The following is a 19105-nucleotide window of genomic DNA, read 5'->3' as shown; positions in this document are numbered from 1 at the left end:
ACTCCTTAAATTGGAGACACAAGATTTGTCTCCATTTTACTCCTCTGTGTTGTGAGAATCCCTAAAATGTCTCCTTGATTTTGCACAGTAGAGTGCCACTACAGCGTGAGTGTAAATAAAATAGCATTATTCAGATTATACTATATGAAAATGTGTCATTTTCTATACCCGATTACCTTTTTCTCACACCTGTTGCTGTTGACAAGAAACTCAAATGTCACCATCAAGTTGTCGGTGTTTCAGTGGAGTTTATTCAAATAAAGAATAACAAGGTAAATCCAGTAAAACATCTGCTGTATGTCTGTGCAAACGACCGCTGGAACGAGGTGAAGGCAAAAAGTAATGAGTCTAGTGTTGAGGTACACGGCTTAGTTACCAACAATACAAATTGTATTCATACTGAATCGCAACACAGACTTTAAACAATAATCTATCCACGGTAACCAGCCATTACAGTGAAATACTGCATTTTAATAATTAAAGGGACTAAAGCTCAACTTTAAAATAAAACCCAGAAATTTGGGGTGGTTATTACTCATAGTGATCCTTACCTGAGAACAAAACCATGTGATACTGCTTGATACACAACAGTGGCAACATAAGGCTGATGAAAAACTGAAGAAAAACATCTACACCCGACAACAAAGATTGCCTCATCCCAAACACTGATGACGTACTGAGACAACACAGGCACATTAACCATCACAAATAGAAGAAAAGGGTGATTTATGGCACCACCAACAGAACCAAAAATATGAATACATCCCTTTATCAACAGAAAACAATTCAGTGACACTCTGGTTTGTAGTCTTTCATTTTTCCCCCTCAGACCTCCGACCTAGTCAGCATTTTCAGTATGGTATAATCTATAGAGCCTAAGAGAGGCGCAGCCTTTTCACTGCCCCCTCTGGGCTGTAAAGTGACATAATTCAGACTAATACTTCGTAAAATAGAAATCAACAATGCTCCACAGATAAAAACAAACAAAACTAAACACTGAACACATACTGATAAAGTTCCATTTGAAGATCCGCTGTCATTTCATCGGTGTGGAACATTATTAAGACGTCATTCAGACTGATGGAGCTGGTTAAGATCATGCTACACCAGATCCTCAAGTTCCACATACATAACATAAACCTCTACAAACAATTTCCAACACGGAGAAGGTTCCTGGATTATCTGGCCCTGGCCAAAAGGCGTTTTTAACTCTTCATTCCCTATGAAGGAGTGAAACCTGGGCTGCTGACCTCTGTTGTAGGACTGGCCAAACATTCATTCGACCTCAGGCTGGCCAGAGACTTGTAGCTGGTGACTGAGGTCAGGGAGCCACACAGACCTCTTAGAGAAGGCGTTTCTTCTTTGCCTGGATGACAAGACGTACAGTAAATGTTCACACCAGCGATGGAAAGCTTCGCAGACAGCAGTGCTTGCTACCAGGTGCAGACGTACCTTGGTGAGTCCACTTTGAGTTGGCCGACCTGGCCTCCAGACTCAGCATGTGGGACGGTTCGAGAGAATTCTGGGAAATGCTCATGTCTGCAGAGAGCTGCTCCAGACTCCGGAAACTCTTCCTGCAATGAATGGACAAAGATCAATAAAGGCCACACAGTATAATTGGTGCTGATAGGAACAAAAAATTCATCAGTTGAATGAGTTTTTGATGGCAGTACTTCGAGTACTTCATGAGACAAAAGCCATTTAAATACACTGTGTTGGTAATTTAGGGCAAGACAAAAGTTCGTGTACAAACTAAAATGTAACAACGGACTCAAATTGTGTAAAGACAATGTTCATAACAATAATAATAACAATAATAATAATTTCCCCTAGGGATCAATAAAGTATTATGAAAGAGGAGAACGGCCAGACTCCTTGAAGCTGATAGGAAGGCAACCGTAGCTCAAATAACCACTTGTTAGAACCAAGGTATGCAGAAGAGCATCCATGAACACAGCACATCAAACCTTGAAACACTTTGTTTCTGTTTCACTTCTTGCTTATTTTTAAAGTTCCTTGACCTGAATGATGTAAATGAGAGCAGATATAATTAACTTGTTCCTTCGTGAGGACGGAGGCTCCACCTGCTGGCTGTTCAAATTTTTTTTTTCATCTGAACCCAAAAGTTTGAATAATAAACATTTAGTGTTTTGGTTTGCATACCATAGAGTGTTGTACTATTGGCCTTGCAGACATCTGGATTGTCTGGATGCCTTTTTACATCGTGGGCCATATATAACCCACTTTGATCCTAAGTTGACGAAACCAGCAAAACTTGAATATCTGTAAAGATGTTTAAATATTACAGCTGTCAGCGCAAAATTGGCAAATCCCCATTAACGAGTTAACGCAGATTAGTCTGTGTGGGGTTTACTCTGCATTAATGCGTTAAGGTAGCTTAACGCCGTCATCATGACTAACACGAATAACAATTAACTCATCTGGAGCGCAGACTGTCTCAAAATCCCTGGAATGTCGCTGTCAACGCATTTCGGGCAATTTGTCCAAAGTTTGTCCATTCTGCACTCCAGACGGGTTGAGAGAGTTAAAAGTTTTAATCGCATTAATCATGATGACCACGTTAACGCGTTTAGCGTGCTGACAGCACTATGAAATATACATGTAATCCAAATGAATATGAAAAAAGTGCAATTTCAACTTCTTTTTCTGTTTTCTACATGATAAAGAAATTCTGCTGTAGTAAATGAAAGAAATCTTTCAATATTAATAGATAAACATTTAAGTTACAGAAAAGTTTCTAGTAGCTTTTTTTTTTAAAAACTGGACCCATTGTTTAAAAAAAAAAAAAAAAAAAAAAAGCAGAATTTTTTATAATTGATAGTACAAGAAGAGGACTTTTTCTGTCATTTAGTTATTTTTCTTTTACTTAATTACTTTGGTTATGTATAAATGGCAATGGGGGAGGTTTTTCTTGTAGGTAAAAGCTGTAAGAAAACTAAAAAAATATATGTCCTCCTTCACGTTTTCCAAAGCCATCCAGTGAGCCTTGGAGGAGCCTTTGCTGGGCAAATTCTGGCCCCTGGGCCTTATGTTTGACACCCTGCTTTGCAGTATATCTTGGTAACCATCAAAATAAAAGCAAATGTAGAAAACACTTCAAAATAACTGTCCAAATAATTGCTTGTAGGCTGAAGATTTTCTTTTACAAGGACTTTGTACATACTCCTCCCACGGTCCTGTAGTCTTCCTGTACAGCAGTGTATCCAAGGCAACAGCATTGGCATCCATGGCATCGGGAGATGGCCACTGATTGGTCAGATGAGCCGTTAACTCTTGTCTAGATCGCAAGTCGTTGTTTTTAAGCACTGTCCTGAAAACACAAGACAAAGTAAGTAATATTTATTCTAATGTCACAATCATCTTTAAAAAACTTTAAAGTCTAAATAATTGAAATACTTTTTAAATCAATCTTGTCAATCAAAATCAATCAAACTGTAAATTAATCTTGCAGGAAACTGTACAATTTACAATTTTCACCACATCAGCCTAACATGTCAGCCTGCTTATATGTAACATAAACAAACAATAGTAAAGGAAATTAAACTCATCAATCAGTTGCCAGGATGTGGTGCGAGTGGAAAAGTCATTTTCTGGGGGCATCTGCAATCCCACAGGAAACGTTTTGACATATTTAGGCCTGGGCCACAGTACCGGCACACTGTCTCTACTAAAACCAGTTTCTTTGGCAATGAATAAAGAATGTTAGAGACTAATCTTTATGGGTGTCCTTAAAAAATTACATGAAAATGGACAAATGGAGGACAACAGAAGAAGAATCAGGATTTTTTAAAACTAGAGAAGGAGCACTGGGAACATCTACACAATAGCTTCCAGCAGGACACTGATGTGAATGTCTCTGACCAAACAAACAGAAACAGACTTCATGGGTGTCCACTAGGGGCCCACAATGTCCTCTAGAAGGCCCCATGTTCACTGCCCAGCATTTAGAGCCCAATTTGCTGTCACAGATAAGAGCAGGTTCCCCCTGAGCACCAGTGACAGACATGAAGGTTCTGGAGAAGCCATGGAGAACATTATGGTGCCTTTTACTGCCTTACTTTCAGTTAATGTATTTTGTTTTGCACTATGCATATTTTATATGCCATTAGGTCATTTATTGTGAAAATTCTCGTGTAGGAACTATTGTACTGCATGTTGGTTCCACTGGTGCACCTGAGGGAGATGCACGCCCATGGCAAGTTGAAGCAAGAGAAGCCAATTTAATTCAGAGAAAGTTGTTTCTTAAAAGTATCTGTAAAGTGCTCATTTCTGCCTCAAAGCATGGGTCAGCCAGCGAGGTACGTTTGTATGTTATATAGATCATTTTATGTCTTTATTTCACTCGTCTTACTATTTCATTGAATTTTATGTTATGTTTTAGTTTGACGGTGGCGTAGTTTGTGATCAAGGTGAAGCTGTAACAACCCCAAGACCTTACAACTAACATTAAAGCCAACTTCATGCCATCAGTAAAAGAACTCTTTATTGACTTTAAGAAGAGGTAGAAGTGATAGTGCCTGTAACATCGTTCAGCATTGACCAGTTTGGTGGTGGGTCAGTTATGGTGTGGAGAGACATATCCATGGGTGGATGAACAGACCTCTACAGGCTAGGCAACAACACCCTAAATACCATAAGGTATCTTGAGGAAATCCTTGAAGCCATTTTCAGACCCTTCGCAGATGCAGGGGGTCTTGGGTTCCTCCTGGTGCACGACATTTCCCAGCATCATGTGGCGAGAGAATGTAAGCTGGAGTGAAAGACCCAAAGACCATGACGCTTCTCTGCTCACGCCTATTGAGCTCCACGCAATTTTGTAATTAAACTGTCATTTCTGTTTTTTCTCATTAGCTCAGCTAATCTTTCCACATACCCACAGGCTACTGCCAGAGTGCCCCGACGTGGCACTCGGTTGGGAATCACTGTCTCAGAATATTAATGGAAAGCTGATGGCGTTTGACTGAAGCAGCGCTGACTGCAATAGATTCAGCAACAAACAAACCACCTGCAACCTTCAGGCTACTTGCTGTGTCTTGAATGTCAAACTCACAGTTGGAGCAATTGCAAACCTTTCCACCCAACACCGACAAAAAAAAACACACACCAGAATGGACTCACAATTGGTCCTGTAGTTCCAATATGATATACTCAAGCTGTTCTTTCTCCAGTGTGTGGGAGAGGTGTGTGTCTGCGAGGCTCTGCTGAAGGGCTTTGCTTTGGGACACAGCTTCTGACAGCTGGGCTTCTCGTAGACGGACAAGCTCTTCCAGGTAGCCCTGAGGCAAACAAATACACATCAGGTTTATTAACTGCTGCACATGCATCTGAATGGCCTGCTTTTCACTACAAACAAGAACCCTGAAGCAGGAACAACCACAGCAAGGAGCCACAATGAAGATATAAAATAAAGCTGAATATTTGTTTGTGTGAGAAAATAAAAACAAACCCAAACTCCTAATTATCATGCAAATACCAAGGAAAATGTCACACTGGCATTTACTGCCTTCCTGCACCGTCATTGCAAATTAACACTAGTATGAAACTCCCACTGATGCTACCTTTTGTTCCAGTGCCATGCGATACTTCTGCTCGAAGCGTTTGCACTTGCTGACCAGGTTGCTCTGCTCAGTAAAGATGGAGGCAGCCGTGGCTGTTTTGTCAGGTGTGCTGCTCTCACTGCCACTACTCCCCAGAGTCCTCATCTCCTCCTCGTCACTACTGATGCTGTCTGCGCTGCACAGGACAAAAGTATGTACCCGATTATTACACAGCTCGCATACAGTACCGTGCAAAAGTCTTGAGACACCTCTCATTTCTTCAGATTTTGTTATAAAAATGGGAAATGCATGCTGCCATTTATTGAAATGTACCACACCTGCTTTGCATGATTTCATCATTTACTGTCATGTTCACACTAACCTTTATTTTCAGGTAGTAACAAGTCCCGTCACTCTCAAGAATATAATATGTTATAAATTCCTGCAAAAGCAATACAATCTAAAGCCTAATGACAAGTGAGTTTAGCAAGATTTGTCGATACTGGTGAGTAAATTGTGGTAAGACCACTTCCCTCATTATTCACCCTGCACACAAACCGTCTGTGCATTTAAACTGTTCAGGACTTCATGATACAATACAGGAAAATGTGGTACATTACTCCCGCTGCACTGTTTAGGGTTTCTCCACTAAAAAGCTTCAAGCCTTCACACCTCCTGCTTGTTGAGACGTGCTATGGTTGTGATATTCCCAAGAGCACGAATCCATCACTTCCTGTGCCCACTAGAGGGTGTTGGAAAACACTAATTATGAGAACACTGCTGTATACGGTGTTGAATCCACAATGAAAATATCATGTATTCCAGATGTTTTTTTACACGATGCTGTTACCACTCGGTGGTGCCGTGAGGGTGACTCAGTACTAGCGCACAGATGTCTCCAGGCCCAAACTCTCAGCAAGCATGACTTCAATCTAAACTAAAAACGTTTCAGCACAACTCAAGATCATTAGATTAAATTGACCAGTAGATCAGATTAAATCTCTGACAGTTGTTAAAGTACAACTGGCAAAAAAGGCACCAAAACTGAATCTTGAAACTAAAATGATTGACAAGGACATGACTTCAAGGCAGTACAAGCATTTTGGAGCTATACATCCAAAGGTAAAGCCACTAGACAAAGACTCTTGGGCCTTATGTTCAACACCACTGATCTAATTCAATCTCTAGGAAGGGTTTATTCAAGTGTGACACTAAGAAACTGCAAGAATTGTGCAAAAATCACAACTTCCTGTCTGCTTATGGTAAAAATGTTTGTACATCTTAGGACAATACAGGATACAAAGTTTCATAAATACAGGTGAAATGCAGCACCGGGGCTACTTTGCATTTTATGGCTTTTGCATGGGGAGGTGTAGCTCCACAAAGGATACGCGTGCCATGTTTCATGAAGCTCAACACCATCAGTGCTCAGACACTAATAAAATACACACTACACCAGAGACAGACCGTGTGATGTGAATTATTTGATCTCATACCTCTGAGTGAACTTCAAGTAAGGCGTGTAGTCAATCACAGCAGGGCAGCTGCCATCCAGACCCTCACCTTTCAGACAGAAGCTTGAGACAGAACAAGATGAAACATTAAAGCTGGGTCTGTCTGCGACCGTTTGAAATGCAGCACATTAATTTAGATGGCATGTTAATCAGAGCTTCAGTGTCCACCCTCATCCTTTCCTTCTTCTGACGTCTCTCAGCTTCCTGAGGATGAAGTGTTTCACAGCTCAACTTCTTTGCATCTGTCACCTGAACTGCACTCTTCAATCAGCAGGCCCTTCATCAGGAGCAGATAACAGTTTATTCTCCAAAGCAGCTCTAATTTTATCAGAAATAATGAAGCCGGATTTAAAACGTTTGGCTTATGTAACTAATTTTCCATATAATGGTGTAATTTAGTTATAATTTTAAAAGAAAAACATTAAAAAAATTTCAGAAGAAGCACTGCAAACACAAAAACATTCACAGCATGCGGTATCATGTCCCTGCAGTATTATTTACTCTAAAGTTTTGAGAGTAAATAATGAAACTCTTTCAATTACGGTACTGTGCAAAACTCTTGAGCCACCCTTATTTCTTTATATTTTTTGCTTCAAAACAAAACAGATTTTCTTGTTATTTCCAAAGTCGTCTTGAGCAGTAGTTTTTCAGGCTTTCAGAAGGTCTATTAATGAGTGGTGGCTCAAAACTTTTGCACAGAACTGTACTTTTGCTTGATCCCTCTTGGCGTACGTAGGACAGTAGATCAGAACGCCAGTGATGTTGTTGGTCTGTCGTCTTATACTCCATCACAAATGGCAGGTTGGCAAACACTCATATACAGGACAAATTAATCTAGTTCAGAACCAAATGAAACTCCTCGGAAATATTATGACTACATGGTCAGCAGTAACAATGGCCACAAAAAGCAGGAATGAATACACACACACACACACACACACACACACACACACACACACACACCTCATTAACCAGGTTACTGATCTTAACATAACAGGGTCACTCATCCATGAAAGTGACCAATAAGATGATGATCTTTACCACCTAACAGGATGCAAGTGGTACACAACATGCGTGGCAAATCCAACTAGCCCTCGAGCACAGTCTGGCTGAAGACCCTTTAGGTCAGGGGTGTCAAACTCCAGTCCTCGAGGGCCGGTGTCCTGAAACTTTTAAATGTGTCCCCATTCTATAGAACTTGACCGCATGCTGAGGTAGCAACCCCCAACCATACTCAAGCAAATTTAAGTAAATGTAAATGTTTGGAAAAATGAGCTTCCATAGAGTCTTGCTAATGACCTACTAATTTTATTCAGGTGTGTTGCAGCAGGGACACATGGAAAAGTTTCAGGACATCGGCCCTCGAGGTCTGGAGTTTGAGATTAAATTAATTAAATTAGATTAAATTAAGACGAATACCGTAGGAGGAATAGCGATTTATGTGAACTGTGGACAGACTGACATCAAAGACGGCCATGGCGTAACTTCACTGCTCCTTTGGTCGGATGACTCGTTAAATATATGAAAATGTGTTTTCTAATAGAAAACAGAAACACGAAGCCTTCGATCTGACCACAGCTGTAGCTGCAGCTGGCCACCTACATTTCCAATACTTTAACATTCCCACACTCACTGGTAAAATGTTTCATACATTTATAGATATAATTTAGGATGATCCTATTTTTCAAAATGCAAAAATAAATAAACTACTAAAAACCCTTCGGGATATGTGTCAAACTGCAACAAATCCACTGTACTGATTATTTTAGTAGCTTTGAGTTTTCTGGCAACATGTTTCTTTTTTCAGAACATCTGGACGAGTACCTGAAGTCGATGGTGTTGAGTCCGATGAGCGTGTCGGCTAACAGCCCAGCTTCCTCTCCCAGCATGATCGCTCCGTCCTCATAAAACCTCCTGCGGCCAACACACATCAGTAAGGCTCACTGTGTATACGAACGTGGAGTAGTGGGCAAAGACTGAGTGCGTAGGTTATAGCTTTCATTAACACAACTATAACTGGATTGAGGTTGACTGTTTGTTTAGACCTGCTGGCTCTGAAGTCCCTCAGTGCAAATGTGATGTACTCTGAAAGTCTTTTCTCCATCAGGACGACTCTGATCCACGCCCTGCCCTGCAGAGACAAACAGGTGACATGCAGCTGTTAGTGGAAGCTTCTGATATTTGAATTAAAAAAACAGCTACACGTCTAAATGTGCCTGTAAAATACGTGGCCGTTAACCATGCGGCTGTTTGCTCTCCATCACAAGTTTGCCCTTTGTTCTTTTCCCAAGAGGACAATGGAAAGCAGAGCAAATGATGACGCACTGATTCTGCACTGTGTGTGCTGCAGATCTGGATACTTTGACTTTGCCTTTGCCTTCTATCCTACAGTTTTCCTAAATCAAATATGTTGTTCAATAAAAATGATAATTTTCTGAAAAATAGAGCTTCAGAATAATCAAATCAGATCAACAGATAGTTTTATCATTACCTTCGCTCTAGATGATCGCACATTTTCCATGCTCTCAATGCTTCGGATGCAGTTATGAGGTACTTTACTGCAGGCAGCTTTTATGTAATCCCAGAAACTCCGAGGAGTCTCGTAGCCGAACCAAGACATCTGACCTGAGAGGAAAAAAAGAAAAAGAAAGAAACAAGCATTTGTATGAGCATGCATGTGCATTCATACTGAATGACCACCACAGTCAAAAGGGTATAGTAATGAAGAAGGCCCAGAGCGCATCTTCCCCGGTCAAAAATGAGACCCCATCATCGAAAAGAAGTCGCCCAGTAGACACAACGTCGCCTGCCAGCAAAGACTTTACCGACATCCTGGCGTCAATCGATAAGCGGTTGTCCAGCTTCGATGCGAGGCTGTCCCTGGTGGAGATTTGACACCATGAATTTAATTCCCTGAGAGAATCCCTGAGTTCACCCAGCAGCAGGTAGAAATGCTCGCTGCTGAAAACGGCACGCTACGGGACTTGGTCAAGTCTCTTATTGAAAATGTGGCCCAGCTTAACATAGAAAAAAAAAAAAAAAAAGAGACTGTTATTGATCTACAAGCCCGTAGCATGAGAGATAACCGGAAGCAACGGTGAAAAGCTTCATTAAAACCCACCTGAATCTGCTGGAGGACACCGTGAAGAACATCACCTTCGAAAGAGTCCATTGTATCAGGGCTAAGAGGTCGGGGCCGGGAGACCACGCCCTATTGTGGCCAAATTCTCCCATTTCAAGCAGAGGGAGCAGGTGAAGAGTCACAGCAGGGAGCTGAAAGGACTTCAGCGTAAACGACCTAGGTTTGTTGGTATGCTGAAGTCCGAGGCAGCTTCATTCAGAAGGCCTCCCATGCTGTCACTGCCAGGGACCGGCTCCACGTGGCCCAACCACTTCAGGCCTGTTGCCTTGACTTCTCATCTGATGAAGACCATGGAAAGGCTCATCCTGCACCACCTTCAGCCACTGGTGGGCTCAGTGTTGGACCCCCTGCAGTTCGCCTACCGTTCTGGAATTGGGGTGGATGACGCTGTCATCTACCTGGTACACCAATCCCTCTCTCACTTAGAGCAGGCGGGGAGCACTGTGAGGATCATGTTTTTTTGACTTCTCCAGTGCTTTCAACACCATCCAACCCGCACTACTGAGAGGGAAGCTGGAGGGAGCCGGAGTAGGCAAACAGCTGACTGCATGGACCATCGACTACCTTACCAACAGACCACAGTATGTGAGGCTCCATGACTGTGTGTCCGAGGTGGTAATCTGCAGCACGGGGGCACCACAGGGCACGGTTCTCTCACCTTTCCTGTTCAGCCTTTACACTTCAGACTTCTGTTATAATTCGGACGATTGCCATATACAGAAGTTCTCAGATGATACAGCCATCATTGGATGTGTATCAGATGGGAATGATCAGGAATACAGGGGGGTCATCAGTGACTTTGTTGGCTGGTGTGAGACCAACGTACTCCAAATCAACGCCGGCAAGACAAAGAAGATGAACATAGACTTCAGGAGGAAGTCACCCCCTACAACACCGGTGAACATCCAAGGGAAAGACATTGAGATAGTGGACTCTTATAAGTACCTGGATGTTCACCTCAACAATAAACTGGACTGGACTACAAATACAGATGTCCTGTATAAGAAGGGCCAGAGTCGACTCCACCTGCTGAGGAGACTGAGGTCCTTCGGAGTCTGCAGGACTCTGTTAAGGACATTCTATGACACTGTGGTAGCATCTGCCCTTTTCTATGCAGTGGCCTGCTGGGGGAGTGGATGCACGGACAGGGACAGGAGCAGGATTGACAAACTGGTGCGGAGGTCTAGCTCCGTGCTGGGATGTCCCCTGGAGTCTGTGGAGGTGGTTGGTGAGGGGAGGATGTTAGTAAAGCTGACATCCATCATGAACAACCCACATCACCCACTGCATGAGGATGTGAGTGGGCTGAGCAGCTCCTTTAGTCAGAGACTTAAACACCCTCGCTGCTGGAAGGAGCGCTTTCGCAGATCATTCATCCCAACAGCAGTTAGACTGCTGTTGGGATAACTCCTCAATCACGATGTCATAAGTCACTGGACACTGTGAACATCCACGGTCACCACTTCATGCATAATGGACCTTCCATGACCTTCCAAGCTATATAGTTTATGTCTTCCATATTTCCAACTATATCCATAATCACATACTGTGTATGCTACCATTGTATATAGTGTATTATCTTACTTTTTTTCATTGATTGTACTTATTTGTAGGGATGCACCGATACCGATACTGGTATCGGGGCCGATACTGTAAAATGTGTGTGTACTCATACTCGTAAAAGTTAACCGATACCATGAACCGATACTAACTTATTTCATTAATCAGAGGGTGGCTTGTCATTTCTGTTGTATTTTTTTAGATTGGTCACTAGGGGGACATCCAGTGCTAAACAGGCACAGGGTTAGGCGAGTGAGACTGGCGGCTCCAGATAAAAAAGAGAAACTGGAGGCTGCTGTAGCTAGGCTAAGCAAAATGTCAGCAGTGTGGACCAGAACAGCCAACTTTAACTCAGGTTTTGGAAAAGCGATGAAAAATGTCAAGAGAAAATCCACGGGCAGTTTAAATAACAGAGGCTGTGACTCATTTTATCGCTCTGGATGACCAGCCAATGCCGGTCGTGGAAAATCAGGGATAAAATGGTGCCAAAACTTTCTGAAGAGGTAAAGACAAGCAGTGTGTGCGCGATGTCAGTTCTTGGTTTAACGGCACAGTGGACTGATGATCCACGGGCAGATGAGGAGTTTGTTCGTCAATGCCGAATACTTAAGTTATTTTGTTTGTTTGTTTACAGTATGGACACTCTGCAATAATTTAAAAGTTTATTTTATTCTCAAACCTAATTTGTATTTATTTTATTCCAAACAGAAGTGTTTATTTATTATTCTGAAAGCTCGAGACAGTGCCAATAGTTCAGTTAAATTAAAGTTAAACCAATATTTTGTTAAATTACAATGTGGAGACTCTGCAATAATTTAACAGAAGTGCTTATTTTTCACTTGAAATTTTTTTGTGGTCATTTTTGTTAAGATTTTAATTTTTATCGGCAGAGAATAAAATAAAACCTGTCTTCCAATTCATTGTATTTGTGTGTGTGTGTGTGTCTGGTAGAAGTATCGGTTTTTGTACTCGGTATCGGCAAGTACTCAGATCCAAGTATCGGTATCGTATCGGTTTGAAAAAATTGGTATCGTTGCATCCCTACTTATTTGTATTTTTGTATTTCCTTCATATATCTGTACCTGAGCTGAGGTGACGCAAAAATTTCCCCGTTGTGGGATCAATAAAGTCTTATCTTATCTTATCTTATCTTATATGCACGCTCATAGTCAAACTTACGGAGCATCTCGCCACACACTTTTCTTCTTTCTATTTACAAACCAGTGACGTATTTCCATTTTCCTCACCCTCATCCATGAATCTTCTCTGAGGTTCTCCTCTTTTCCTCCTGCCTGGCAGCTCCATCTTCAACATCCTTTGTACCCACTATCCCCCCACTGCACACGTCCAAACCATCTCAGCCCGGCCTCTCTCACTCTCTCCACCTGAACTCTCTGATGTCTTCATCTCTAATCCTCCAGCTTGGCCTCCTGTCTTTTTTGTTAGGGCATCACAGTAGGTCTCATGTGACATCCTGATATGATGCACGTCTTGGAGATGGCACCGCTAACAAAAAGCAGCCCAAATACTGTTGATATTTGATACTCACCTGGTAAATTAAAACTGAGTTGCTCACATCTAAACAAACCTGAATGTATATTTGCAGATTAAAGCACACAAGAGGTTGAGGTATCCTCCGCTGCACATCATATATCTCGCCCACCAGCTCATCAAATAAAGGCAAAATTACATTTAATTCTGCTAATGTGTGCAGGCTTTTACAGCTGCGCCGCTCTGTTACCTTTGAGTCGATGGCTGAGGATGTGCTCCAGGATGGAAACAAAGTTAATGAACTCTGGAGATGAGTCATCTATGGTCTCGAAACAGGAGTGGTCCAGCAGAGTCTTCACTGAAAACCTGAACATAAAAAGCAGATACACGGGTATCAAAATCAGTCATTGGGTCTGTGTTTTAAAGGGACACTGCACCAATATTGCCTGTATAAACAGACTCAGCTCCAGAAGGAGAGCTACGTGACTGTAAATATAGAGGAAAGGCTTGCATTGAAAAGTCCAGGAAGAGTCTTTGAAGGTAAAGTTCACTTACCAGATGGGGGAGAACGATAGCTGCTTTATGTCTCACTTGTTTTTTGAAGCTTAAACAACTAAGTGCTTAAAGTTAGGATGTGTCAGTCTCTGCTTTTTACCACTGAGGTTTACACGTGAGACATGAATTCCCACTTTTCCACACCGACATCCAAACAGCCACAGTGGCAAAACACTTTTCTTGTTGCCATCTGATGCGAGCCAAACACCGTCCAAGACGAGGATAAACGCCGACAGACGAGGCGTCTGCAATGATCTAGTCCAGAGCTCGGGACTTGTTAACACAGTATCTCAAAAGCCCACGAGAACAAACAAATCGTAATTAACCACCACACATTAACCGCCACACTTAACATTTGCCAATTACAAGGCAGAGAAAATAAACACATGGCCTCAGTACGTGTAACGAGGCCTTTGATTAATCTCCTCTGATGAAACCATCCATGATGTGCAGCCCACTATGACAGTCTACCGACTCTGCCTAATTTCATTGCAACTGATTATGCAGGAAGGAAAGTTAATAGAGAAAGATGCAATGTGTCACTGTGTGTGTGCTTTATGAAACTGGCCGGTGTGTGTGTGTATAATCTAACTTCATATCGCACCCTGCCTCTCTTTCTCCCTGCCGTTGCTTAGCAGCAGGGTGATCACCAAGTGTGAAAGTAAAAAACTGACGCATTTCCAGCAGTAAAAGCCTTAAATTAATCACACATCACATACTTTAACTTACAGACACCATGGGGGTATTCATTTATGCACAGCTCTCTTAAGGTCCCACCACAGCATTTGAGTCACGTTGAAATCTGAACTTTCACTGGGTCATTTCAGCACCTTGATTCTTTTCTTTTTCAGCCATTCTGTTGCAGATTTGCTGCTGTGATTAGGATCACAGGAGCCAGTTTTGACTTAAACTGTTGGATGGATGGCCTGACATTTGACTAGAGAATACTTTGGTATGGAGAGGAGTTTGTGGTCATGTCAAAGACTGCAAGGAGCTCAGGTACTGTGGCTGCAAAACAAGCCCAAACCATCACCCCTTTACCACTGTGCTTCACAGTTGTTATGACGCGAATCCAAAAATGGTAAGAAAAAAAAAAAAATCCACTCCACAGGACATTTTATCCAGAAGTCTTGTGGGTTGCTGGCTTTTCTAAACAAGCTATACTTGCGCAATCTTTTTCTAATTGCATTGTCGTGAAGTTAACAAGCATACAGTAGAGTCAGTGAATTAACTTGACATTCACTCCTGGGACGATTGAGTTTCGAGTTATTGCACTAACACACCTAAATGCTCCAGACCAGCAAACTGCCAAAACATCTGCTTTCAGAGAGATCCTCACACTTCCTAATGATCAACTAATCAAGTAAATTTGATTATTGGCACCTGGCTGTTACTTACCCTCTTAATTCATAGCGGTGTACTTAATATTTCACATGACTGTAAATCAAGCGTTCATCTTCATTCAGGAAACCGCGTGGTCAGATACATGACCATACACAGATTCTTAGAAAGCACAGCTTCATCTCTTTTTGCTGAGCTTTCTGTAGTTTGTAGAAGCACAATTATTTCTGATTCTCTATAACAGCATACAAACACCGCCGTCTTGTTTGTTCACCATTTTAACAGCGTTTCCAGGCGCCTAGGACGCAAACCTGCTTGTTTGCCACTCTTTTACGATGACTCTGTGCACATGTGTTTAAAGCAAAAAATTATAAAGATATCAACCATGCAGAGTCTCTGGCAAGCCCACAGTGCATCCTTACACATCATTTGGAAACAGGGATCATTTTAATTTTCACCCATTTCTGTTTTAAGCTGGCAGCACAGTGATTAGTACTAGCACCTCAGAGCAGGACCCTCTTGCTCTGAGGTGCTAGTACTTTAAACCCACTGGCTGGCCGGTGCCTTTCTGTGTGGAGTTTGCATTTTCTCCCCATGCCTCTCTCTGGCTTCATCTCCCAGTCCAAAGATATGCAGAAAAGATTCATTCAATTCAACTTTATTTATATCACCAAATCACAACAAAGTGCTTATAATGTAATGTGGAGACGCTCCAACAATAGAGAGTAACCCCAACAATCAAATGACCCCTTTTGAGTAAGCGCTTGGCAACAGTGGGAAGGAAAGTTTTGATGCATGCTCAATCATCAAGGTAAGTAAATCCCAAAAGGTTGATTCTGTTCATCTGGACGCAGCGTTTTTTAGTGGGACAAACGTTTTGTCACTCATCCAAGTGACTTCTTCAGTCTCAGCTGAATCTTATAAACAGGACATTTGCACAATGACTGAAACTAGCATCACCGAAGGAACACTGGGCTGGGAGGTCAGTTTGTTGATCATTAATATGCAAATTGTCATGACTGTTGATCAACAACCACTGATCGAAAGACCATTGATCATTGATCAATGGTCTTTCGCCATCCGGTTTATAAGGTTGGGGAAAGAGTTCTTCAGTTAGCCCTGCGACAGACTGCCAACCCGTCCAGGGTGAAGACCCCCTCTCACCCTATAACAACTGGCATATGCTCAACCCACCGATGACCCTGACTTGGATAAGCATGAAAAAATGAATGGATGGATTCTGCTGTAAGTACTTACAACGATGAGTCTGTGTTTTAACTATACTGGTAAGTGTGACAGGTAAAACTCGAGTGACAGCATAAACAAATTTAAAGCTGGCTTTTAAGGTCTCAGGGCAAACACTGAAGCCAGCATGCTGTCGGTGACCTCTGTTTACTTCCCTTTATTTGCTGTGATCCTCACCGTTTACTCATCTACTGCAGCGGGAGAAAAAAAGAGAGACTGCTGAGTAATTTGTTATCATGTTGAAGACAGCAGAGCATCTAAAACAGAGAGATTTCACTGTACATTTATCTGTACATGCATAGCATTTTTACATTACTACATTTACTGGGTTTATATAGATATATTTATCTAAATCTATATAATTTTAAGAGTACAGTTCATTAGTCTGCCATCTTCCTTTCATGATTCGATTGTTTTGTCAGAAAAATGGAAAGAGCAACAACAAGCCCAATTTGACATTCAAATTGCTCATTTTCTGCAAAACAGCAGTCACTATAAAGCCAAATCTTTTGTTCAGGATTTCTCTGTTTTCTCTCCTCTCTTTGTGCCAATCAGTGAGATAATGGCTGTTGCGGAGGCAGGAAGAGCTGGGAAAGTATGAGCACCTGTGTCCAATTACCTTCCTTTCAAGTGACCAATATCAGAAGGTCTCCTGAAGCTTCAAAACACTGTTAGTGATTTTATAACTGGATTTGTTCGCCAGCTCTCAAAACAAGGCTGAGCTGATAGCATTTTTATCAGTTTGTTTTTGGAGTCGTTACGCTCCCTTGGTGCCAAAATACAGACACCTCCACATATTCTCTTCCCTCTGCCTCAAAAACACCACAGGGACTATCAGTCGGTAACTGACATCTGCCAGCAAAACCAAAAAAGCACCACAAATCAATACATGTAGCAGGGTGTTTTTCACTACAGCTGGAAGAGACTGAAGGAGAACCTGACCGGTGACATGTGTGCACACCTCGGCATCGATACCCCCCCCCAAACATCTAATCGCTTATAAATGTTTTGAGGGAATTGGTTTTATGTGTAGGAGTTTTAACTGTTTTGAAAAGGTTCATTTGTGTGTATAGGGGGTAACAAAAATCCAAAGAAAACTAAAGTTTTTCTGTTTGTGTCAAAAAAATGTATTGGGGGGGGGGGGGGGGGGGGGTATTTCTAGATTCCTGGCTTTAACTCTCCACTGGTGTGAGCTGAAATGTGGTGGCATGAATGTTTTAAGGAAGGGTTGTAAAGCTGGGGTGAGTGGGCGAATGAGGAAAAATTGAATTATCCTGCTGTGCAAAATAAGCATCATCATAACAGATCTGAGATCATCTCTGTTTTTAAACCCACCCAGCAGACAGTCAGTGACTTTCCCTCCCCTCAGCTCTGTATGCACATTAGCTCATAGTTTAACTGAAGGATGGAGCAGGGCTGTAATCCTGCAACCTTAAAGCCAACCTTTAATAAATGCATGCACCTGACTCTGAAATTAAATTATCTGCCGTCATGAATTCAGCTGCAGACTCTGTTTTGTCCTCCCTGTCGTTAAAGCACTGAAGAGCATGAGGAGTCCCCACCTGCACACGGTCAGCAGGTTTTTCCTCTCCACCACGGCACTCCTGCCTGCAACGCGCTTGCGGACGGGATGGAGACCCACGCCGAGCGACGCCATCCCCGGGCTTGAGTCTGTGGCTGGTCCCCGTGAGCTTTCCACGGCTCCGGTGCGCCAGGGAACGACCAGCTGTCTACGCCCGTCTGTCTGTGAGGGGTACAGAGGATGCTCCACTGAAGGAGGGGCCCGAAAACTGTGATAAGTCACGCTAGGATCTTCCTGTTGGAACTTCCAAAATAAGAGCTTGTGCAACCGACCAGAAAATGACAAATATTTAACACAGTTCTCTATTTATACTTATTTATATTATATTATATTATATTATATTATATTATATTATATTATATTATATTATATTAAGTACTGTGGAAAAATTTCGAGCCACCCTAAAATCTATAAAAAACTATTTTATAGTTGTCAAACTGTGTTATCGTTAAAAAAAATTTAATGGATTAAACTAAAGAAATGGAAATAAACGAGTTTTTGTGACAGGCTGCAAGTAACAGTGCCTAAAGATACGATTTATAATTGATTATTTTCTAAGCTGTTACCTGTAAACACAACACTGGTTCATCCCTTGAGTTACATGTCTTTGTAATTCTTGCGTTATTCATTGGTCAGTGTTAAGTGCTTTAAGAAACAAAAACCAATCCAGTGAAAATGGTCAGCATCCATGTGTTCTTCTTCTTTCTTCTTCTCGGTTTAGGTACAAAGGATGGACCGAGACAGAGTGGGGGGGGAAAAACCAGCCAACGTCCAAAGAAAAACCCTGAAATAACTTCAGGAAGCCTATTAGTCAAGACCACCTTAAAATTACAAGAAGCTCTGACTCCTCCTTTATTATTAAATATAATAAAGGAAATGTGTTATTATAATTAAGACAGAGCTATAAATGATTATGTGGAAAAGATATAAACCCTAAAGTATAACCAAATAATACACATAAATAAAAGAGTTGTTTGTTATAATAAAGATTTCCTTTCAAAATCCCATCGCCTGACCTCTGTGTGATGAGTTTCTGTGTATCATCCGACCAGATGATAGACTGAGCTTCTGTGTGAGTAACAGGGATTTCATACCATAATCCTGAACGGTATTACTA

The 19105-nt window shown here is 41.8% G+C and overlaps 1 protein-coding gene across 1 annotated transcript; it reads right to left on the bottom strand.

Moving 5' to 3' along the window:
• Nucleotides 1–235: 235 nt before the first annotated feature.
• On the bottom strand, nucleotides 236–18162 carry rundc3b (RUN domain containing 3b). Its single transcript, XM_087848198.1, has 11 exons — nucleotides 17969–18162; nucleotides 13516–13631; nucleotides 9564–9697; nucleotides 9118–9203; nucleotides 8897–8986; nucleotides 7055–7135; nucleotides 5580–5754; nucleotides 5140–5297; nucleotides 3185–3331; nucleotides 1453–1574; nucleotides 236–1366 (listed from the first exon to the last, which is right to left on the bottom strand). Exons 1-11 carry the CDS (start codon nucleotides 18061–18063, stop codon nucleotides 1221–1223), a joined length of 1350 nt encoding a protein of 449 aa, XP_087704324.1. The 5' UTR covers nucleotides 18064–18162; the 3' UTR covers nucleotides 236–1220.
• Nucleotides 18163–19105: the final 943 nt, after the last annotated feature.

The sequence above is a fragment of the Neolamprologus brichardi genome, chromosome 11, assembly GCF_056152115.1.
Source record: "Neolamprologus brichardi isolate AB-2024 chromosome 11, ASM5615211v1, whole genome shotgun sequence".
Taxonomy (NCBI): Eukaryota; Metazoa; Chordata; class Actinopteri; order Cichliformes; family Cichlidae; genus Neolamprologus; species Neolamprologus brichardi.
Note: the sequence above shows the minus strand (reverse complement) of the source record. Positions and strands in the feature narration are given on the sequence as shown.